The sequence below is a fragment of the Lepidochelys olivacea genome, assembly GCF_965140295.1.
Source record: "Lepidochelys olivacea isolate rLepOli2 genome assembly, chromosome: 3".
In the NCBI taxonomy this organism is placed as follows: domain Eukaryota; kingdom Metazoa; phylum Chordata; order Testudines; family Cheloniidae; genus Lepidochelys; species Lepidochelys olivacea.
Window position 1 is genome coordinate 111,208,560 of NC_140413.1, and position 24,558 is coordinate 111,233,117.

Genomic DNA, 24,558 nt, shown 5'->3' on the forward strand with positions numbered 1-24,558 from the left:
ACAGGATGAGAAGCCAACTGTGTTCTCTGAGGACAAGAGCACCTTGTATTTTTCTTCACAGTTTTCCTGAGAGTTCAGTATATTCATATAATAAACCCCCAATGTTTTATGATTTGGGAATCAACTAACGTACAGAGTTATCATCTCTTCCAAGGGACAGAAGTGTAGATTCTAGCAGATGATTTAACCAGGAGGGACTAGAGTCCTTAGACCAATAATGCAATACAAAAATTGGGCTACAGAGAAAACACTACCTTAGAAATCGTTTCCTATGCTTATCCAGCATACATGCAGATGAAAATCTGTGAATGCAACATATTCTGTATCCAGATTTCAGAGTAACAGCCGTGTTAGTCTGTATTCGCAAAAAGAAAAGGAGTACTTGTGGCACCTTAGAGACTAACCAATTTATTTGAGCATGAGCTTTCTACCAGGTGCTTTGAGACTGTCCACCAGAACTTTTGGACCTTCTAGAGTCCCCATTGTACTTCAGTTCACAATTAGTGAATCGTCTGGTGGCTTTACCATTGAACATCATCATATTTCCATTCAATGGAATGGAGGAAAATGGCAGTACACAGAGCAGAATCAAGACTAGGGCTGTCACCTGCCTGGATTTAGACCAAATGACTCTTATAAACTGGTTCCTTGAGACCAGCTCCAGGAGTTTTGCCACTGAAGTCAACAGGATCAGGATTTGCTCTGGTCTTCCCTCTTCTGTTTACCAGTAATGGCCATAAAGCCTTGGTATACAGTGCATGCATTACTTAATTGGGTTTAATTGTTCTTTTATCAGGACGACATTCATTATAGATAACGTGCTCTGCACAGTGACACCAAGCAGATTTGTTTATTTAGTCAATTTATTTAAGAGATCTAATTATGATTATTTCATTCTTTGGTGCCTGGGCTTTCATTCAGCTTTATCAAGTTCATTCCTTTATTTTCTCTTCACTTAAAAGAGGGTTTCAGTTCAAATACAATCTGCAGAAATTGATGAACAGTTCAGTAATTGTATTCTATATATTTATGCCAGATATTCCTCACTTATCAACGGTTTCACTGTATGATAGATAATGGAAGTTAAAGAATTGTAATGCTGGGGGTGTAATGCTAGGGGATGATACTTTCAAATTTTCACTTCCCTTACCAAAAAAGTATGCCCTTTTTTAAAAAAAATGAACTTGTTTCCTTCTGGAAATTGCCACTTTATTTCACTAGGTAACCAGGTTTGGACTAGACTAGTACCAGGGGTGAGCAACCTCTTCATTTTCAGCTTTGAGCTACTCAACAGTTGCTGCCTTCCAGCTCCAGAAGTAATTACTTTTCAATGGTAGATTAAGTAACCTTTCCATATAGTTTGAAAAACATTTACAGATTAAAGGGGATATGTAAATGAAAGATCATTTCAACCATTAATCCCCTTCTCTTCCTAAAAAAGCAATGAGCCAAAAATAGTATGACACACTGGTTTTTTAAAGTGGAATTATAGGTATAATATGTCAATGTAAAAATGTTGTTTGCCATATTGTCGTAGCTGTGTTGGTACCAGGACATTAGAGAGACCAGGTGGGACAGACAATATCTTTTATTGGACCAACTCCCGTTGGTGGAAGAAACAGGGTCTGTGTCTCATCTCTTTCACCAACAGAAGAGGCTCCAATAAAAGTTATTACCTCACCCACCTTGTCTCTCACTGTAAAAATGGCCCTTTCTTACTCAATGTATCTGTGCACTGTGTGTTATTAAGGCCTGGTCTACACTAGAACTAGGTCAAAGGAAGCTGCCTTAAGTCGACCTGTTAATGTATGGGTCTACACTACTGGGTCCTTTATGTCAACCTAAGTCGCCTCTGATGTTGACTTCTGTAATCCACCTCTGCAGGGCTTAGTTTGATTTTCATGGGCCGACGGCGAGGTAGTATAGATGCAGCGTTTTGTAATTCAACTTAATTGGCCTCCAGGTGGTGTCCCACAATGCTCATCTGTGACTGCTCTGGAGATCATTCTCAACTCTGCTGCACTGCAGCCAGGTACACAGGAAACAGCCCCTCCCCTGCTAAAGCCCCAGGAGTTTTTGATTTCCCATTTCCTGTTTGATCAGCATTGGGAGCATGCCAGCTTGAGCACAGCTGATCATGGAGACTACATGCCCCAAATGTGCTCCGGCCTGGTCTGCACAGGAGGTGATGGATCTCATCGCTGTGTGGGGAGAAGAGACTGTACAGGCAGAGCTCCAATCCAGCAGAAGAAACGCTGACATCTATGCAAAGATCGCTCATGGAATGAGGGAGAAGGGCTACAAGAGAGAGACACAGCAGTGCCATGTGAAAATAAAAGAACTTTGCCAAGCGTACCAGAAGGCAAGGGAGGCGAACAGTTGTTTTGGTGCTGAACCCTACACATGCCAGTTCTACAACGAGCTGCATGCGATTCTCGGGCATGACCCCCACAAGCAACATGGACACCTCACAGATGTGTGAGTCTAGGGACAACAAGGAGGATGATATGGTGGATAAGGAAGAGGAGGAGAAGGAGAATGGGAGGCAGGCGAGCGGTGGATCCATTCTCCCCGAGAGCCAGGAAATATTTTTAACCTTGGAGTCTTGTGGGTCGCGGGACATCACAGTCGACTTCATTAATTCGGGGGCTTGAGATCAAATTAGATAAAGTTGACTTAATTTTGTAGTGTAGACAAGGGCTAAGACTAAAACATTATATAGGGACTCAGAAGACGTGCTCAAATCCCAGCTCAGACACAGACACCCTGTGTGACTTTGGGCAAGCCACTTAGGGTCCAGTGACTAAGAGCTTGTTTACACGTTACTTCAGGCCACACCAGAGAGGTGTAAATGCTAGTCTGCATGAGCCTGTCATGTACTGACTGGCCTGTGTGGACCCTAAAAGTTCCCCAGTGCATGCCAATGTAGTCCTGTTTCAAAAAGTCTGCCTTTGTGTAAACTAAGGAACTTCTAGTGCAGGAATTCTCAAACTTCATTGCACCGTGACCCACATCTGACAACAAAAATTACTACATGACCCCAGAAGTGAGGACCAAAGCTTGAGCCCATCCAAGTCCCACCACCCTGGGAAGGAGGGTTGAAGCTCAAGGGCTTCAGACCCAGGCTGGAGGTCTGTAACCTGAGCCCTGCCACCCAGGGCTGAAGCCCTCGGGCTTCAGCTTTGGCCCTGAGCGGTGGGGCGTGGGCTTTGTCTTTGGCCCCGGCAAGTCTAACGCCAGCCCTGGTGACCCCATTCAACCGGGGTCCCAACACACAGTTTGAGAACTGCTGTTCTAGTGGATGGCAGGAGGGTCCACGTGGGCCGGTAAGTGCAGGACACACTAGTGAGGACTAACATTAACACCCCCTTGGTGCAGACTAAAGCATCCTTTTGACTTGTAAAATGAGGCAACCAATCTGGAATCATCACTCATAAAAAACAAACATGGAACCTTGTGAAGTCACTTGTACAGTTGCTTTTCTGACTGTCTTCACACTTTAATTATTTTCAATGATGCAAACATATATCGTGCTTGGATGATTCTCCTCCAAGACTCTTTTAGTCTTGATTAATTATGGCTGAAACCACATATTTATTTCATATAATCAATAGATATGCAATAGTTTGCTCACCCATACAGCCATACTGAGTCTGGAGCAGTGAAAGATTAGTGTCCTGATACTTTTTTGCAGAGTGGATTGCCACTTTCAAGCTAAAAATATATCCACCAAAGAGCCACACCACTGTGCCTTTCAACCCCAGATCTCTATCTGCAGCCTAAAGCCAATCTAGCATTTGTGGTCTTGTAGAAAACAGCATGATTCAAACCTCCAAGGTCTGCTTATACCTATGGCTGACAGCGTCAGTCAAGGAACAGTACTTTGTCAGAGTCAAAGTACTTCACACAGGTAATTGGCCATAAAGTCACTCTCAACCTGCAATTTGTTTATATTGCTGATCTCATTCAGATCAGTCAGTACATTATTTTGAACACAAGGCAGTGGATTCTTCCTCTGAGGCCAACTCAAGATGTAATCTAATGTAATCAAAACTTGAAATTCACTTCACTTGGCCACTCAGACACTCCACTACCACCTCACATGGATTAAGGAAGATCAAAATAAGAATCCGAGGATGCCAAGAGGAATACTAATATATACAGATAAAAAGGGCATCATCATTCACCTGAGGTGACAAAGAAAACAGTCTTCAGGTTGACCGGCCCTTCCCTCAAGGCTTTTAGTCCCTGAAAGGCTAAGGATGCAGCTCAGAATGCATTTCTGAATCTTTCCCTGATGATGTTGCAAAACTCTTTCATCCTACCTTTCCCTTCTACCTAGTGATATCTCTTTTCTGTGTTACGTCACATCACACCAAAGTGCAACATCACCACCACAACATCAACACCCACAGCTATCATCATCTGTGAGCTCCCTCCTTTGCAGTGACCTTCTTTAACACCTATAGGCAGTTGTTCTTATGAACCTTCCTGCCTCCCACCTGAGTACCTAATTGTTCTTATTGCTTCTGGGCCTTCTGAGCTCCCTCTCCCTGAAAACCTATGTGAGAGTAACAGTAGTTTGCTTGCTAGTGTCCAGATAGGGTCCTTGCATCTTGTCATGATGATGATTATGATGATAAAGGAGAACATATTCAAAGCAATCTAGAAAAAATACTTAGAAAATAACCTAATCTGCTGGGCTATTAGTTTTAACAACTACCTCAGGAACAGTAGAGTTAGGTCAACACTGAATGCTTTTGAACATCTTATCCTAAAATGTATGGAGCACTCTGTTTTTGCAGGTGTTTCAATCTTTCCAACCCTATACAACTGAGATGCACAAGAAGCTGACAGATTAGTTTCACTTTCTTCTCACAAATTAAATGGCAGATCTCTGGTATATTTTACTCTGTTAATCAAATTGTATTGTAGCACAGTATCTCAGAGATCACAGACGACTTAGACCTACAGTGCTGGATTACAACCTCAGTTACACCTGTGTATAACCTGAGTAACTCTACTACTGTTAATGGAGTTATTACAGATTTACATCAGTGTAGCTAAATCCATTGGGTCTAGTCCATGATCATCTCAATGAAGACTCTCCCCTATGGTATATTACTTCCTACTTTATCCATCTGAGTTTTAAATGATTCTAGTGATTAGGCTTCCACTACTCATCTTCTTCTGTTGTTTATTTGTTGCAGCTCTATTCCAAAATGTAATTCCTCATACCCAGCAGACTTAGAAAGACTGATTGAGAGGGTATGATGACTGACCTACTTTCTCATAGCTAGATGTCCTCTCCCTCCAATCAAGGACTGAAACACTCTATGCTGTGGTTTGACTTGGAATGCCACTGCCTGCACTACACCTATTCTGTGGATACATGGAGGAATTCAGTCTCCAAGACTCTCAGTCAACATTTTTCACAAGAAAAAGGGGTAAAATCTGCAAAAGACTGAGAATTATTCTGGATAGTCAGGACTAGAGAAGTTTGTTAAGAATTCCACAGGTACCAAACATAGCTGAACAAATAGGCAGAACAGTGGCGGTAATACACCTTGGAATAAATAATATGAACTACTCTAATACATCAATCTGATGAAGTTCAACAAGGACAAGGGCAGAGTCCTGCACTTAGGACGGAAGAATCCCATGCACCGCTACAGACTAGGGACCGAATGGCTCGGCAGCAGTTCTGCAGAAAAGGACCTAGGGGTTACAGTGGACGAGAAGCTGGATATGAGTCAACAGTGTGCCCTTGTTGCCAAGAAGGCCAATGGCATTTTGGGATGTATATGTAGGGGCATTGCTAGCAGATCGAGGGACGTGATCATTCCCCTTTATTCGACATTGGTGAGGCCTCATCTGGAGTACTGTATCCAGTTTTGGGCCCCACACTATAAGAAGGATGTGGAAAAATTGGAAAATGTCCAGCAGAGGGCAACAAAAATTATTAGGGGACTGGAACACATGACTTATGAGGAGAGGCTGAGGGAACTGGGATTGTTTAATCTGCGGAAGAGAAGAATGAGGGGGGATTTGATAGCTGCTTTCAACTACCTGAAAGGGGGTTCCAAAGAGGATGGATCTAGACTGTTCTCAGTGGTAGCAGATGACAGAACGAGGAGTAATGGTCTCAAGTTGCAGTGGGGGAGGTTTAGGTTGGATATTAGGAAAAACTTTTTCACTAGGAGAGTGGTGAAACACTGGAATGCGTTACCTAGGGAGGTGGTGGAAACTCCTTCCTTAGAAGTTTTTAAGGTCAGGCTTGACAAAGCCCTGGCTGGGATGATTTAGTTGGGGATTGGTCCTGCTTTGAGCAGGGGGTTGGACTAGATGACCTCCGGAGGTCCCTTCCAACCCTGATATTCTCTGATTCTCTGATTCTATGATCAATGGGTTCTAAATAAACTAGAATCAACCAGGAAAGAAAACAATGTGTCACTGTGGATGGCTCAATGAAATCATTATTTCAAGTGGAGGTCAGAAAGCAACATTAGACTGTACAAATAACTGCATTTAAAGTAATACTAAAAATATGGTAGCGCCATTATACATATCAATAGTAAACTCACATCTGGAGTCCACCATTCAATCCTGGTCATCCCATTTCTAAAGAGATACAGGAAAAATGGAAAAGGAGATAAAAATGATTGGCATCATGAAAAGATTTCCATATGAGGGAGACTGAAAATAATAGCCCTATTTAGAGGTAGACAGACCATTACATAGAGACAAATAAGAAAGCACATGGCAGAGGTATATAAAACAATGACTGGAATAGAGAAGGCCAATTGGCAAGGCCTCCGGGGAAGGGAGGGTGAAAGGGACATTTTGCCCTGGGCCCTCCATTTGAGTGGTGCTGCAAGCTAGTGCGCAGGGTCACATTGCCACTTGGGTTTGGCCCAAGGGTCTCTCCATCATGATGGAAGGGCAGCCAGACCAAACCCAAATAACCCCGCGCACCTGGTCACAATGTCCTGAACGGGGAACTGGGCCTAGCCCTGTGGGACAGGAGCTGAGCCACCACTGCAGAGTGAATATGGTGCAAACTTGCTCTCCAACTTCCCCTTCGCCCCTCCCTCACTTCTCCTCAGTGATAATTTTTTTGGGGAGAGGAGGGAAGAGGGGCTCAGTTTCAGATTTTGTCTCAGGCCCCTCCAAACCTCTGTGCAGCCCCATCAATTGGATAATCCTATTAATCCTTTCATAATACATGAGCAAAGGGATATTCAATTAAATTGAAAGGCAGCACATTTAAAACAGATAAAAAGTTTGGGGGTTTGGGGGGTTGTGCACAGGATAATCAACCTGTGGAACTCATTGCCAAAGGCTAAGAGTTTATCAGGATTCAAAAAAAGGATTAGACAGTTTTATGTAATATACTTGAATCCTCTCATTATACATATAATAAAAATATAAAGGATATAAACATTCATGATTCAAGCATAAACAAACTATTAAGAAGAAGAAAATCCTCTTATATGATGGTTATTTCACATATTTCCTTCCTTTCATCTTCCTCTGAAGTATCTGGTACTGGTCACTGAAGGATACTTCACTATCTGGATCACTGGTCTGATCTGGTGTGAGAATTCCTGTGTTCCATTAAATTCACTTTACATGAAAATAAAAAACAAATCAAAATAACTCCTTATCTGATGAAACAGTGGAGTAGAATTGACAGATTGAGGCCCAGCTTTTTCAAAGCGGCAATTGTTTACTCTGCAGACCTGACCCATTCTGCTGGTGACTTACTGATAAAGTTCTCCCACAGACCAGCCAGATCAAGTTTTACAATGAGAGCCTTGACTTGAATAGGATTGAGCAAACTGATGCACTGAACTACTGACAGCATGAGCAGAAACACTACTGACTGGAGTAAGAGAAGAAGATACAAGGATTTGCCAGCAGTATGATCTAATCATTGAAAACTATGATCTAATAGACAGGCATGATAACATCAATTTTATCAATAAAGACACATAGAACGGCCATAACCTGAGCAAAAGCCAACACAGGAAAAAAGCTGATTAATGGGAAAAACATACACTGCTGAAATGACATAGCAGCAACGTTATTAAGGCTACTTACGCTCCAGAACAAAAGTTTACTTTTATCTAATGCCACAAGCAGAAGGAATATAATTTGGTGATTAGAAATTCATCCCAGTTTACTATTAAAGCTGTAAGGTTTATTTTTAAGTATAGAATTCAACTGCAGGTTTTTAAATTAGGAGAATTAAATAGACTACAATATAGTTCCAATGGTTTGGAGCTTTTTCGCTTCTCATTATCTGTGGCACCCTGATGAAAAGTAATTAAGCTCTGGCAAATTTTCTTCTTAGATGTAATTTGGACTACTTATCCGGGATTCTCAGGTGGGAGTAGACTTGGCAACTGAATGGAAACACCTGTTTTTATCACTGCAGAACAACACAGTTTATCAGTCTGCAAAATTTCTGAAGCCCTTGAACACTGGTTGATATGCTTAATAAATGCTTATTTATTCAGTGTTCACAAATTTATTTATGAAATATGGCACCAAAGAGCCTGGTTCACTGATCTGCAAGATAAACAAGGCATTAAGCCAATCAACCTTAAGTTAACAATAGAATCAAATGAAAACAAAGGCTAAGATATAAAAATAATACCGTGCTGATAACTGAGACATGAGGCTATGCTGACATCAAGGTGCTAAGCAACTCATGAAGGTGCAGCGCACCCTCAGCTTATATTGATTTGAGGAGAGGAAGAATATGTTAGAAAATTGCAGAAATGGAAACAAAGTACTTATTCCCGATTACCATTTTAAATGGCATTCACAGGTCAAACCTGCAGCCCCCACTGCACCAATGATACACAAAGGAAGGAAAACTGCCCTAGCAAGGTTGCTAGGGATTCTCCTTTATACCACTCCCTGATGCATCTCCCAAATATAAGATGTGGAAGGAGGCATGACCAGAGTGCAGTATGCTCCAGTCATCCTGGGTTGATGGAATTACCCCTAAGGGGCAGTTACTGATGGCATGAATTAAAGCATCCCAGTAGCTATACTCTTTTATGTCACAGCCTGAATCTGGCTTACCCCAAGGAAAGAGGAAGTGTAAAGGTAGATTTAAGCCAGCTTTGCTCCTCTGCCCCAATGAGAGCTTAGCTGGACCCAAGGATCTGGCCCAATGTTTTTTAAGCCTCTAAAAGCAGAGGGCACACTCCACTGAATTCAATTGAGACATTCCTGCTTGTCAAACCAATTAATTTGGCCCTACAAAATAAGTAAGCAAAATAAAAACATAAATAAACAAAATCAAAACCCTTAGACGGTTTCTTTATATCTCATAAGGCTGTGTTATAAAATGGTATATGGTAGAATAAAACTACTTTGATTCTGTCTTCTTTTCTGGGAATGTCCTAGCACAACTTGCCATGGTCATGCAATACTTTAAGTATGTGACCACCCTCAACTTTGGAAAATTAAGTGTTCTCTTCCACATCACCTGATACGTAAGCTATGTTATGTGAGGCTGCATTTTGCATTTGTGCATTGTGCAATTGTGGAAAATCTTGTTCCAGATGGTTATTTATATACACTCCAGTGTCTTATAGGAGTTGACGTCCAAAGTTAGCCCTGTGAAATTTGCAGTCAAATTTTACCTTCTAACGTGCATGCTCATTGATTCTGAGGAGATGTTTGCATACTATATACAGCAGAAACCAGAATTTGGTCCTCTTTGGTCCTGATTTTTCCCTCACTTTCACTGGTATAAACCGGGCGTAACTCCACTGAAGTAAGTGGCATGTCACTGGTGAAAAGCCAGGGTGAAAGAAGAATCGGGTCCAGTGAGCTCATGCCAAATGATCTGAGAAGTTAGTCATGAAGATGGCTTCTCATTTGGCTTCAGAGAATTAGTATTTAAATGCTCTGATTACAAAACACTGCTTAGTGCATTGGTTGCCAACAGTTACTTGCTACATATGTCTTCATCACATTGCCAGCATTCAAATTTGTTTTGAATTAGAACTAATAATCATGAATGTGAGGTACAACAGGGGGTGCTTAACTAAGCCAGATAGAAATGAGCCATGAATCTGTTGGCACCAGGAACCAGGATTTCTAACATTAGTGCTTAACGATGGGACTGATGCCACTACCAGCACCTTTAAAGTTAAAATACCTTACAAAATTCATCCCCTAAGGGTGAACTTTAAGTAAACAGTTCAGAAGACACAGGCATTGCTGGTGAAAATGTCTTATTTCATCTTTGTGCTAAGTTAACTTCACAGGGGCTGGTTCGAAATCTGAACTTCCCAAACAATGAGCTACTCCCCAAAATCCTACTGCTGGGATCCATTGGGTACACATTAGAAACAAGCCCTGAAGATGAAAATTGTGTAACTGAAAATTAACTTATTTTGGTTGAGAGTTGGCTTTGTGGGCTAGTGCCAGTGTATAAATATGAAGGTGACAAAGTCTCTGCTGGACATGAAGAGCCTGGAGCTCTCTGGAGGAAGCACATTCAGAATTTGTGGTACGTGAAGAGGATGGAAATAGCCCACTTAATAAGAAAAGGGGGACTTGTGGCACCTTAGAGACTAACCAATTTATTTGAGCATAAGCTTTCATGATGCATCCGATGAAGTGAGCTGTAGCTCACGAAAGCTTATGCTCAAATAAATTGGTTAGTCTCTACGGTGCCACAAGTCCTCCTGTTCTTTTTGTGAATACAGACTAACACGGCTGCTACTCTGAAGCCCACTTAATGTCACTCAAATGCAACCCCTCGGACAGGTTTATTTGTAGTTAAAATGTCTTAGAACAGCACAGTGAATTGTAAGAATTGTTAAGAAAGCTAGAGACATGCTAGAGAATTACAGATGGGAGCATTAGGCCTTATAAATACTAATAGAAAAAATCTGAAAAAACTCATCTGACCACAGTGAGAACTCCAAAAAGTTTTAAGACAAGGTAACCCCAAAGCACAATCATAGGGACAAGATGGCAGGACAAGGACAAGGCATAGGGACAAGATGGCTGGACACTTCAATTGTATATAATGTACCAATCAATTGCTACATTATAAACCCAGGAAGAGCAATATTGACAGGGATGGTGTGCTGCCAAAACTTTAACATGGGACTGCCTCAGTCAGCCATACAAGTCATTCTCTGAGTAAATACTCTTCTCTCAACTTTAAATAAACAAACATATTTTATACTTTTAAGCACTAGCTGAGCGACACCTCCAGCACTCATGGGAACACTCACTTTAAGAACTCCATTTTCCAACCTACCACCTAGCCTATCACCAGAGATGACTGGATACCCAACTAGCTATTCCATAGCCAGAGGCCATAAAATGTCCTACATGCCACTACCACCATCACCACTGCAGCTGTCACATAGGGAAGCTACTTACAGGAGCCTCCATGAGGTGCTGGGGAGGGGGAAGCATGGTGGATTAAGAAGTATTGGGCTGGGTTATGTGGGGAGGGACTGGTGGATTTGAGGTGGGGTGGAATTGATGGAGTTGAGTGGTTTTCTCCTGACTCTTAGAGGAGGCCCTCAGGTGGTGTGTGTTGCAGGGAGAAGATGAGTACTTTTGCAGCTGTGAGGATTGGTTTGAGAATAAGGCACCAGGCTCCCTCCCACTACCAGGTCTTGAAACTCTGGTCTAGACAGACAGCAGTGAGGAGAAAGGTGGGCTGCAGGACTCATGCTCAATGCAACAGAAGAGCCCTGTCTCTTCCTTTAAAGAGCTTAGTCTATTTAGTTTAATGAAGAGAAGGTTAAGGAATGACTTGATTACTATCTGTAAGTACCTACGTGAGGAACAAATATTTAATAATGGACTCTTCAGTCTAGCAGAGAAAGCTATAACATGATCCAATGGCTGAAAGTTGAAGCTAGACAAATTCAGACTGGAAGTAAGGTGTAAATTCTTAACAGAGTGTGTGATTAACTTTTGGAACAATTTATGAAGGATCATGTTGTATTCTCAACCACTGATCTAGTCTGAGCTCCTATATAATACAGACCATAGAACTTCTAAGAATTATTTGGGGGAAATTCTATGGTCTGTGTTATACAGGAGGTCAGACTAGATCAGTGGTACTCAACCAGAGGTACATGAACCCTTAGGGGTATGCAGAGGTCTTCCAGGGGTACATCAATTCATCTAGATATCTACCTAGTTTTACAACAGGCTATACATAAAATGCACTAGCCAAGTCAGTACAAACTGAAATTTCATAGACAATTATTTGTTTATATTGCTCTATATACTATATACTGACGTGTAAGTACAATATTTATATTCCAATTGATTTATTCTATCATTATATGGTAAAAATGAGAACGTAAGCAATGTTTCAGTAATAGTGTGCTGTGACACTTGTATTTTTATGTCTGATTTTGTAAGCAAATAGTTAAGTGAGGTGAAACTTGGGAGTACACAAGACAAATCAGACTCCTGAAAGGGGTGCAGTAGTCTGGAAAGGTTGAGAGCCACTGTACTAGATGATCACAATGGCCTCTTCTGGTCTTGGAATCTATGACTCTCTTCTGGCACTGGAGCAGTAGGAAGGGAGATAATGTGAGATGTACTCTGAGAGGTGGTATGGGAAGGGAATTTTCCCCAGCAGTAGCAGGAGGCTCAGTCCTAGCTTCAAAGAGGGCTAAGTGCAGTAACGAGTAGAGCTTTTTCCAGTGGCAGAGAGACCTCAAGAGGAGATGTGTCTAGTCTTTTTCAGCCAGGACTGACAATCATACTATGGAGTCCTGAGAAAGCTTTGGAAGTCAAGGAGGGAAAATAATTAGTTTGACTAGAACTTTTAGGAAGCTGGCCTACAGCAGTTTGTTTCTATGGGAGCATAAAGTTAACAAGCACTGGGAAGGGAGGAGTGGTTGTCTGGTTTTTTTAAAACTACTTTTTACTTAGATTTACTTTGTTGCCTAGGATTATGATTTCATCTGCTTTGAAATAGAAACTGTGGGCACTTTGATAAAAGTACTAAAAGTGACCGACTGTAGTTTATGTAAGTACCTCTAGATCCCCTGCCAAACATTATTATCGTAACTCTGTAAAGTGTTACTCAGCCCTCGATAACAGATAGCCTTACTTCCTACACCACAAGTGTAGTAGGGAAACTGGGTTTGTTTGTTATTTTCTCTATCTCCTTTGGTGGAAATGTTACCCACTGGAGAGTGGTGAAAATGCCTCTCTGGGGCTAACCATAAAGGATATGAGCTGTTACAGCCCACAACTACAGTGCCTTGGATCCACAGCTCAAACTGTGGCAACTGAGGCTTTCAGCTCTAGAGATCTCTGGTTCAATCCCCCATGTGTAGACCAGGAAAGTGGACATCACAGAAGCACCTCAGCGTTACGGTAAGTTCAGCAATAAAGGATCTAGCCTTCTTTAGTGCTATGTTGTGCTCATGGTGAAATTCACACAAATGTGAAGGGTCCACATAAGACTTTCCACATCTTTGAAGATTGTTACAGAGGGAGGGGGCACCAAAGGAACAGCACACTGGGAAACTCTGCACACCCTACCTGGTGAAGAGCGAGGTATTTTCCCACAAAGGCTCTGAATATGCCAGTTTTGGGGTTGGCTAGAGATACACATATCCAGTGGCCCAAAACTGCAGGGCAGAGAGTCAGTTCATGGCCACACCCACCAACAGACTCTATGGATGAATGTGGCTATCTCACTGCTCCTCCTTCCTTCTTCACTCAACACCTGTACAAAGTCCAAATACTTGGGCTGTGTGTTTGAAGGGGTAAATTTCACCCTTAAAGAGCACACTTAAAAAGAACTACAACTACTAACATTTATCACTTTCACAATCTTATTTGCATTTCACTTTTCGCCACATTAAAAATTAAATTCGTGCTTTCATTGCATTTCCTCCCTCTTCTCCGTTTTTTCTCCCTGGATGTTTATAATCATTTTCAAATTATGCAGCCTTACCACAGGAAAAAAAATAAAAATAAAAAAAGTACCCTAAGACATTTCATTCTAATTTGCAACTCTTTTTTGGTCTGGGTTTTTCCCTCCTCTAATAAAAAGGATTTGAAATCCATATTTCACATAGATTGGCAACCTGCATGACACTCTGCTCAATTTTTGTCATGGTTCACTGAGGACTTTCACAATAATAAGAGTTATGCACCTAACTCCTTGAATTTGAAATGAAATTTTCCACTGCACAGCATTAAAGCAAAAAATGAAAGATTTTCAGTTAGAGCCCTTTTCCATGTTCTCTAGGAAGACAGCAGCAGTTCATCTGTTTTGTTTTGTTTTCTTCTGCAGAAATAAAACAAAACTCTAGCAAATATAGCAGCAACTCTGTAATATTTATTTATTCTCAGGAAATAAAACAGTAATGTTTCTGAAACTAAACTTCAGGGAAACTAAAGGAGATATTCAGGTTTAATATCTAATAGCTTTTTTGTTTACAGTTAAAATATGATCCTTCACACTTTTTTACACAGAGGAACCTTGTTGAATTCATCTTTCAAACATCAAGGGTTTTTAAGCTGCAAACCTGAATCTATATTTGTTGTCTGTTTTATAAATTCCTAAGGCATGAGGAAAAAGAAAAGGAGTACTTGTGGCACCTTAGAGACTAACCAATTTATTTGAGCATAAGCTTTCGTGATGCATCGGATGCATCCGATGAAGTGAGCTGTAGCTCACGAAAGCTTATGCTCAAATAAATTGGTTAGTCTCTAAGGTGCCACAAGTACTCCTTTTCTTTTTGCGAATACAGACTAACACGGCTGTTACTCTGAAATAAGGCATGAGGGAAATTTTGCAGGTTAGCTGTAGTTCACCAGTTTTTTGAGATATTCTCTACTCTAGTTCTATAGTTACAATAGCTAAGCAATGTTTGCTTATTTTACGTAGGGCATTTTGGGACAGAACCACAAAGGAACTGAAGTGCCTAAAGCCCAGTTGAAGGTACTATTGAGAGCCACAACCCCCCCCCCCCACCCCCATTCAGTTGCTGCCCAATGCTGTAGATGCCTAAACTTATCTTGGCACCTAAATTTTTGCTGTAAAAATTCTGTAGGGGCCTAAGTTTCTACCTCTGAGCATAAGCACTGCTTCCTCCCCCAAGACATCCAGACACCTATCGCCTGCCTAAGCCTCAGCATAGTCTACAAACCAGGGCATAACAGGGGTGTTCCCTCCTCCTCTCCCACTGGGCTCTTTTGGATAGAGTTGGGCGTGTGAACAAGAAATGGCTTAGGTGCCTACACAGCTGACTCCAGGAGATCGGCTCCTGGCTGTGATGGAAGCAGAGAGGGGCAGGGTTTAGGATTCACCCCCTCATCAGCTTGTTAGGTGGCTCCCCATCTAGCATGCTGGCTTTTTTGGATGATTCTTAGATGCCTATCTCTTCCCATTCTTTTTACAGGAAGTCTGGGCACCTAATTCAGGCTTTGCAGATCCCATTTTTTGTTCGAGTCATTTTCTAGGCACTTAAAAGTTAAGCATTGCAACACTGAGTGTTGCAACACCTATTTCCCTTTATGAATCTGGGCTTCTGTAATTTAGAAGATACCTGTTTCAGAAATACAGTATGCACCTAACAAAAACATCATAGCAAAAAAAACTAAGTCAGTTTGTAATCATATCAGCTTGTTGATTACGGTCAATCAGTTTCCAAGAAAGAACAGTCCTGCATTCTAGCCTTGAAGCAGTTTCCCCACAGTGCTGGCTGTGAGTGAAAATGACTCCGATTTTGGAATCGTAATCAATTTCATTCACAGCTGGCAATGTAGGCAAACTGCTTCTGTATAGCAGCACAAGGCTACTCTGTCTCTGACAGTTTGGACCTTAAAGAATAAAAATGGCAGTAAAAAGGGAAAAAACAAACAATCAGAAGAAAAATAGAGTGAGGAACAGAGAGACAACTAACAAAGAAAGAGGAAAGTAGAAACTACAAGAGTAATGACCAAACCCAATTTTCCCTCTAACTGTGCTATCTCACCTAATATTTGATTCATTGGACCATCAAGAGTTGCCTTTTGACAGCCCACAGGGTGAAAACAGTGCAAATCAGTTTGTTTACACCTGCAGTTTCCTTGCCAAGAGGGTTCCTGTTCTTGCCTCTGCTTTTTTCCCTGAAGAAATGGTATCAGTGTCTATTTTCCTTAAGAAATAAGGAGATCTTATGCAGCAACACAGCTATGTGAATTTCCATTTCAAAGAGCAGCAATGTTTTTAAGCAACTGTTACACATTGGCAGCTAATTTAGGAAAATATCCATTTTGACATCACCAGCCAATCTCAGCTCACTGTGGTTTTAGGGAGGGCAGATCATTCTACCCTGCATAGTGACTCACTCACAACCATCTCTCTAAGGCCTTGTCTACACTGCAGAGTTTTGTCAGCAAAAGGCAGCTTTTGGAGACAAAAGAGTGGAGGTGTACACACTGCAATGTCACTTTTGGCAACAAAACTCTTCACTCTCACAGCGCTTTAACGTGGCTGTGTAGTGTAGTGTAGTGGCTATAGAGTCGTGGCACCAGCATTGGGAGAGAGCTCTCCCAGCGCTGTAAAAAACCCACCCCCATGGGGGGAATAGCTACCAGCTCTAGAAGTGCGGGTTCCAGCGCTGATGCACTGTCTACACTGCCACTTTACAGTGCAGAAACTTGCAGCACTTTGGGGGGGGGGTGTTTTTTCACACCCCCTGAGCGAGAAAGTTGCAGCGCTGTAAAGTGGCAGTGTAGACAAGGCCTCTGTCTTTCTCCTCTTGCTCCCAGATCTACAAGATAATAAAAGCTACACTGCCTTTTCAGAGCAAGCCCAAACCAAGCCAATCCCATTTCGGAGGCATCACTTTCTGCCAATCCCCAAGCCAAAAACAAGCCACACACTTCAATGACAAAGCTACTTAAAGAAAAGCAACAGGCTACTTAATTTAAATGAATGGGCAATTACATACACAAAAAAGCCAATACAGGCTTGTTAAAGCAGAAATTCCCCCTCCCCGCCAGAAAGCCCCAAAACAAGCAACAGGCTACTTAAAGAAATGAATAGGCAATTAAAGTAACAAAGAAGCCAATATACGCTTTGCTGGGAGCTGCCTTTGGCAAGTAAAGATCTAGTAGGATGTCCATGGAACCATGGAATTGAGAAACCTGCATCACGTGACACAGTACCTGCCCCATGAAGCACTGCAAACCCTTCCCAAAGCACCCTGCAGCCAGTTGCACAGTGGAATAGCTACCCACAGTGCACTGCTCTCTGTGTCGATGCAAGAGCTGCTAGTGTGGATGCACTCTGTTGACACAAGGAGCATAGCATGGACATGCAACAGCAGTTTAATTAAAACGCTTTAACTAAAGAGGCATAACTTTTGGGAACAAAACTCTGCAGTGTAGACATAGCCTAGTTAATCTACTCAATCAGATAGCCAGTTCCCTTTCACACACACATACAGCAGAACAAAATCCAAACAAAAAACAAAACAAAACAGGAAACTACGAGGAGGGGTGCTAAACCTCATCACTCACTCATTTTACATTTTACATTGTTACTGCCCATTCCCTACTCCTGGGGTTGTAGATTGCGTGGTTAGATTGTAAGCTCTTTTTAGCAAAGGCCTTGCCTTCGTATCTATCTGTCAAGCACCCAGCATACTGTTGGTGCTGTACAAATAGCCAGCTGCTTCTGTGAAATAGAAGCATTATTTTTAATACAATCCTATGCATCTTTTCCTTCCCCCAATACCACCACTTCTAGTTCAGCTGAGCTGACTATCAGCTATTTTCAATGTGTCTCGACGACTTGTCTTGCTCACCAACAGAAGCTGGTCCAATAAATGATACTACCTCACGTACCAGGGCAATTACACAAAATAAATCATGAAATGTCATTGGAAAAAATTCCAGTTGTACATCAAGAATAATTCCAACTGCTCCATGTCCAAAGGTAGGCAAAATCCCAATATAAAATCTCAGGTTTACTGGACTACGAATATATGAATAATGCAAGCAACATACATGGTACTTTCCTGGAAAGAGGAGAAAGGAAAACAAAATACCCCCAAACCAGGTGAACATTAATCATACTGATGGCTATCACTTAATAAATACCTTGACATAAAAAAATAATTAATGGCTGCCAAAGTTGGCAAGGTTTTTAAACAGACCCATTTGTTGTCACAACTGTTTTTCTCCCATTTCATCATGTTTATACAGACAATCTATCATTCTTTGGTAGTTAATTCCACCGTGTCACTCCAATGTCTAGAAAATATTTTGTGTCCCACTGATACCACAGTACACAATAAATCTGACAGAGTACTAGAGAGTGGCCATTCTTCAGGTTTAATAGAAGACATAATGCAGATAATGATAATAATGGTAGTTTAACAACTGATGAGAGTCAAGCAAAAATCCTACTCTGAAATTACTCCACCACTGGACAATCCTAAACCAAATTGCCCTATTATCTTCTAGTCAATCAAAATTATAATATCTGCTCTGTAATACCAGACTGCTTATAATTGTAGTATTCACCAGAAGTGTGTCTAGAGTACAGGACTGAGCGCCACGAGTCCCAACTTCCTTCCCCATTCTGACACTGACTTGCTATGTGACAGTGGACAAGTCTACGGCTATGTGGATAAGCACTTCTTGTTTGCATTCAGAAAACAAAATAAGTGGCTTGCCCACTTTCGTTCATCTGTCAAACAAGCTGCTTCACAGGAATGTTGTAAGGCTTAAATAATGTTTAGAATTGTTTCAACATCAGTCAGGTATAAGGTGGTATCAAAATAGAAACCACTATCCTTAAATAGTTTCTCTGAAATTATTTTTAATTGTATTTTGTTATTTATATATTTTTGTTATGCAGTATTAGAATTAAAATTGGTCTTATTCTCAAATTTTCAGTAGCCTGTGAATGTTATTTAACAACTATAACTAGGCTTGGCAGAATTAAATGATAATATCAATGTTTATTTTTAAGCATTTTTTAAATGTTCACAGTAGCACAAAAGTATGGGATTTATGGGGGGGTTTTTTTCAATTTTTTATCTATTTATATTTTCACAGTTGTGGGAAATTGGGGGAGTGTCAGACAATTATTTAATGACAGTAGATGCAAAGTTAAAGCTTTATAATAGTTAAAACACAAACTGTCAACTTCATGTCAAGATACACAAAGTAAATATCCTTAAATCAAACTCTAATAAGTTCTTAAGTAACATGTTTCTTATTTTGCCTATCTGTAAATTGAGACTAAATGGAAATATTTTTTCGTTTGTGTGCAAATGGTGAAATTGACATTTACCAATAAAAATCTAATCCTTCCATGCCAACTATAACTGTATGTTTATGCATCCATACATATCGTGTACACATAGAGTATACTAAAGTTAAAGAATGGTTAGAACAGGCATCATAATGAAACTAGCCAGTAGTTTAGTGGCAAGGCAATGCACTGCCACGCAGAAGGTGCAAATTTAGGTCCTAAACGCCAAAAGAGTTTCCTCCATTGCTCTTGAGCAACCTCCTCTGACTGACCTTTCTAGTTAATCAGATCCAGATGTTGAAGTTGACTGGTTGTCCCAATGTCTAACCAATATCAGGGGCTGGTGGGAAGGGGCAGTAGCCAACAGTGCCCTTTTCCATTTATGACTTGTTTTTCTAGATGGAGACTCCCCACCCACCCCCACACCCCCCTTCCCCATATCTTTTGTCAACTCCGAGGCTTTTTGCAATGTGTTCTCCAAGGAACAACACTTGAAGACCAGTCAGAAATGTCAGAAAGTACAGAATACAGCTCCCTGCTTCTTCAACAGTACTTCCCTCAGGCAGCATATTACACCTATGCCCCTTGACCTGCACTGGCTTCCCATACATTTCTGGTTGCAATTCAAGGGGCTGGTTTGAATCTATAAAAAGGTTGGGCCTTGCTTATCTTAGAAACTGTTAGACTGCTTGTGCAATACCACAGAAGTTGAAATCAGCTGAGTTATCTGAGCTAGCAGTCCTCAGGTTTACACCTGAGGAAGTTGAGGACAAGGTGTTCTCAGTGAGGGGATCCCTTGTCTCTGAAACTTGTTTTCTCTCTCCCCCAGTCTGAATTTGCTTACCTTCAAGCCACACTGCAATGCCTATCTATTTAGCTAGGCCTTGGGGGGGGGGGCTGCGGGAAGTTAATGAGGAGGGAGATTTAGAGCACTTTGATCTAGTCCTCTTCGACACAGGTCTAGATCAAAGGACAGTAGCAGATTATTAATGCATGTCAGCAGGGGCCACATGAATGGTTAGATTGTTGCAGGCTAGCTGGGGGCAGATTCACACCCCAGCTTGCTGTGAACTAACTGATGTTGAAGACAAGCCCCTAGGCTCTGTGGGAAAAGGCTGACAGTGGGAAGTTAATGAGAAAGGAGAGTTTCAATTTGGGTAGGTTAGGGAAGGTCTTTCATTGGTGAGTTTTGATTTGTATGTGTTTGGAACAAAATTTTGTTCATGTACCATAGCTGGGGATAGGCACGATTTTAAAGACATTTAAATAAATAAGCCCAGCATATACAGATAAGGTTCTGTTCCCATAATGTGGTCATCTTTCTCATTCCTCTCATGCACACACACACTTATTTTTTAAAATAACTACGTTATAAATTGTTTAAAAACTATCTCCTGCATTTAATCTCTCTCCCTGACAGCAGATATCAGTAATGTCATCATACATCTCCAGATGCAGGAGACAAATTGATATGACACCAAACACAGATATACACGGCACACATAAATAAAGTGACTTTTTAAACTATTCTCTAAAGGTTATTTCTATTGTTAAGTAAACAAGAGAACAGATGTAAACAAGTTTAAGATTGTGGCTCACAATAATTAGATAAAGCTCAAATTTCATCAAGCCTTCACTTCAAATGTCCTGGCTCTGGATGATTTTTGTATCACAAATATGGTTTAAATTACTTTTTTGAATTTAATTTATAAATGATTCGCTAAAATTATTGGCTTTTTTTGTATCAGTCATATCCCATTCTTGCTCCCTTAAAATCACTAGCAAAGCACCTATTAACTTAAATGGGGAAGGAGCAGGTCCTTAGTGACCTTTTACAACTACCCCAATCTTGTTCCTTATTTTTAATGAGAACCTGGGTCTTGGATTTTTATGTTTTTTTTTTACTTGCAGTGGAAGGGGTGACTCTTTTGCTCTGTAGCTCATTATTTCTTAGTCCTGTTATTGATGCTGTTGCTCTACAGCAGTGATTCTCAAGTGTGGCCATGGTAGCCGCAGATGGTCACCACAATGCAGCCACATGTGCGGCCACCATAACTTTTGGGGTCCCAGAGCCCCTTCCCTACGCTCTCTGCCGTGTCACTGGCTCGGCTCCCTCCAGCGGCAGCCCAAGTCCATGATTGGCCTGGTGATGTTTCATTATAGTGTAGTAGGGCTGCTGCCTTTGGCTGTGGGAGGGAACCAGCCCTGAAAGAGAGAAGTATTGAACAATTCCTTTTCAAGAACATTTTGAAATAAAAAAAGTTCATTGATATTTACAACAGGTAACTTTAGTGGTATTAGTAGTAGTACATATTATTCTTTAAATTGAAAAGATTTTATTTGCATGACACTTCCAAATAACCACGACTATGTTGTTACTTGTTTAATATTTTAACTGGACAGAACCTTCACTTATATTCTACACTGACTGAAATAACTCCATGGTATTTAAAGTACATATAATGCCCATAAAACCCTGCCTGCCCCTGCCAAATAATGGTGGGGTTCCATGACTAGTCTTGCTCAGTGACTTCCCTATCTCATCTGCTCATTTAAAAATCAAACATTCACTTTTTCCCCAAATTCAACCTGACATTAAAAATCAGGTTATGTTTTTTCTGCCTCTCCAGTTATCACCATTAGTAAAAATATTGCAATCACAGCTCAGCTGAAAATTTCTGGATGTTGTCAGAGGCTTTACAGAACCGTGTTCGCTCTTCCATAGCTTTACTAGTTCACAGAGTGGTAAAAATATGTTTCCCCATCAGATTAAACCAACAGACGTCAAAGATAAACAAGGAGCAGATATTCTGAATAAGAACATTTTTTCATGAAGAAAGGTTACTCACCTCAAGTAACTGGAGTTCTTTGAGATGTGTGGTCCCGCTCAGCACTCACTATGGGTGTGCTCCATGTGCCTGAGACTGAAAGATTTTTCACTAGCAGTGTCCGCTGGTCTATGCCTGTGCCCGCTCATGCTCCAAACTGAGGACAAAAGAGGCGGCACGGCCTGCCTGCCTGCCTCTCCGGTTCTTACTGTATTGTGGATTATAGTAAGGTTCCAAAGCAGAGAGGAAGGAGGGCGAGTCATGGAATACATATAGGGACCACACATCTTGAAGAACTCCAGATACTATAAAGTAAGAAACCTTTCTTTCTTCTTCAAGTGCAGGTCCCTATGAGCATTCACTGTGTGTGACTCACAAACAGTATCACATCGAGGAGGAAGGTGTGAAGAACTATGCTGCATCACAGATCACAGACCCGCTGTTCCAAAGGAAACCTCTGGCTGAAGCTTGCATAAGGGGGTAATGCTTAGTAAAAATACCTACAGAGCCCCATGTGGCCACCTGCAGATCTCTAAGAGAGGAATTCCTTGCAGCAAATCCACAAAGGTAGCTTGTGCTCTGGCACAGTGGACCCTCACACTTTGTGGGGGAGGGGTGACCATTTGTCGTAGCTAACAGGATGCCACCTGAAATGCACACAAGTCTTTGCAATGAAATTGCTTCTCCTTTCATTTGCTCGGCATCACTACATTGCAACGTTAAGGTTGTTTGGGTGCCTTAATTGTGCATTCTCATACTTAACGTATTTGGGTTTCTTTTAAGTATAACCTTAACTGTGAGTTTTCTGGATTTGTTATGCTTAGTTTTGGACAGCTCTGTAAAGTTTTTAACCTTAAATTACTGATCAGTACTCTCACTCTGTGGAAGTTTGCCACTGACTTCAATGAAAGTAGGCTTGAACTCAAAATCTCTCCATTATGCAGACATATCTGATTTTTACCTGCTATGGGGCAGTTAATTTGCATTAAGCTTTACTGAGGGACTGTAAATTTAGCCTTCTGAGTTGTTTCTCTGTGTATGTGAATGGGTCGTTACTTTCTGTTCCACACAAATTCCCATTTGCCACCATATGGTCTAAGTCTCTATCCATCCTTTCAGTACAGATTTCCTCTTTAGCTGCCTGGATTGAACGAGCCCTTGAGAATTCCATTGTTTCTTTTTTACCTGGAATAGTGAATGGCTTGATGGCCAGCAATATTAAAATAGAAGTCAGTTGTGTGCTTCATCTCATCAGTGTGTCCAGAGACTTCGATCCAGTGTCCTATTGGCAGGCAGTAAACTCCATCTACCAAGTTGCTTTCATTGTAGACACAGCAGCGGTCATGATGGGGCCCATTACCTGAAACAGAAGCAGCAACATAACAGCTTGTGAATCAATACTGTTTACATGGAATCAAAGTAGATGTGAATTTAAATATGAATTTAAGGTCTTTGGAACAGGGACTGTGTTGCAGGGTTGCTGGCCTCATAAATGAAGTAGATCTAGCTCTCCTCTGCCAGAACAGGTGCTTCCACTTGCCCAAGTAAGAGGGTTGGGAAGCACCTGATGCTATAAAGAAAAAGGGAGAATCAGAGACAGTGAATCAGAGTCAGGAAGGGCAGATGAGAACTGCCAGAGCCAGAAGGTGTTTCCTGGGGAAAGGCTGAAAGCAAGGAGAGCAGCAAGAGGGGCTTTCACACTGACATCCCAAACCAGAGAGGGGAGGAGGCTGAAGATGGGAGGAGCAGCAGAGGGAGTTGCCTGCTAGCTTTAAGTCAGAGAGCTGGAACCAAGGGCCAGAGAGAGCTGAAGGTAGGGGAACCATTGGAGGGGCTTACTCACTGACATCTCCAGGGCTGGAGCTCTGGACCCAGAGAAATCATGAGAAGCCCATGGGGAGTGACGGATGCTCCCCTGGTAAAGATGCTCTCCCAGCAGAGCAGCTGTGGGGTTCCTCCTGGGAAGAGCAAGGTTGCACTCTTGTTAGAAGACCTATGGTCGCTGTCCTGGTACAAGAACAGGAGAGGATTGACAGAGTCTGGGCATGGCCGAAGGTGCCGGTGCATGGTATGTGGGGCATCCAGGGACAAGATGTCTTGAATTGCAATGACTGCTTGGACTGTGTGTGGGACATGGAATACATCTGAGATTTTGCTGGGGATTCAATGAACTGTGTTTTGGTAATAAACCAGCCCCAAGGGGGAGTGGGGTATTATTTAATCAAGAGAGCCTACATTGGATTTACTGGGAATACTGAAAGGCAAAATTGGGGCAGGTTTGCCTGCTGTGCCGCAGCCTGAAGAAAGGGGACGGTCCAGTGGGGTTGCTCCCATTTACTAAATGTTTGCAGAACACCCAGCATAATACAATTCGTATCACCCAATCTGACTGGCCTTAGGCACAACCACAAAATAAAAGCTTAGCAACCACCATCACTGAAACCT

At 41.6% G+C, this 24,558-nt stretch overlaps 1 protein-coding gene across 2 annotated transcripts in view; it reads right to left on the reverse strand.

Moving 5' to 3' along the window:
• EPM2A (EPM2A glucan phosphatase, laforin) overlaps positions 1-24,558 on the reverse strand; it is a 54,143-nt gene that overhangs the window by 11,605 nt on the left and 17,980 nt on the right. Inside the window, exons 2-3 of one of the 2 annotated variants that reach the window (XM_084623490.1) lie at positions 23,957-24,071; positions 23,299-23,473 (exon numbers count right to left, since the gene is read on the reverse strand). In XM_084623490.1, coding sequence (XP_084479616.1) covers positions 23,299-23,360 — 62 coding nt within the window. In that variant the 5' untranslated portion in view covers positions 23,361-23,473; positions 23,957-24,071. The remainder of the gene's footprint in view (positions 1-23,298; positions 23,474-23,956; positions 24,072-24,558) is intronic. The other variant, XM_084623489.1, reaches the window with a different exon arrangement.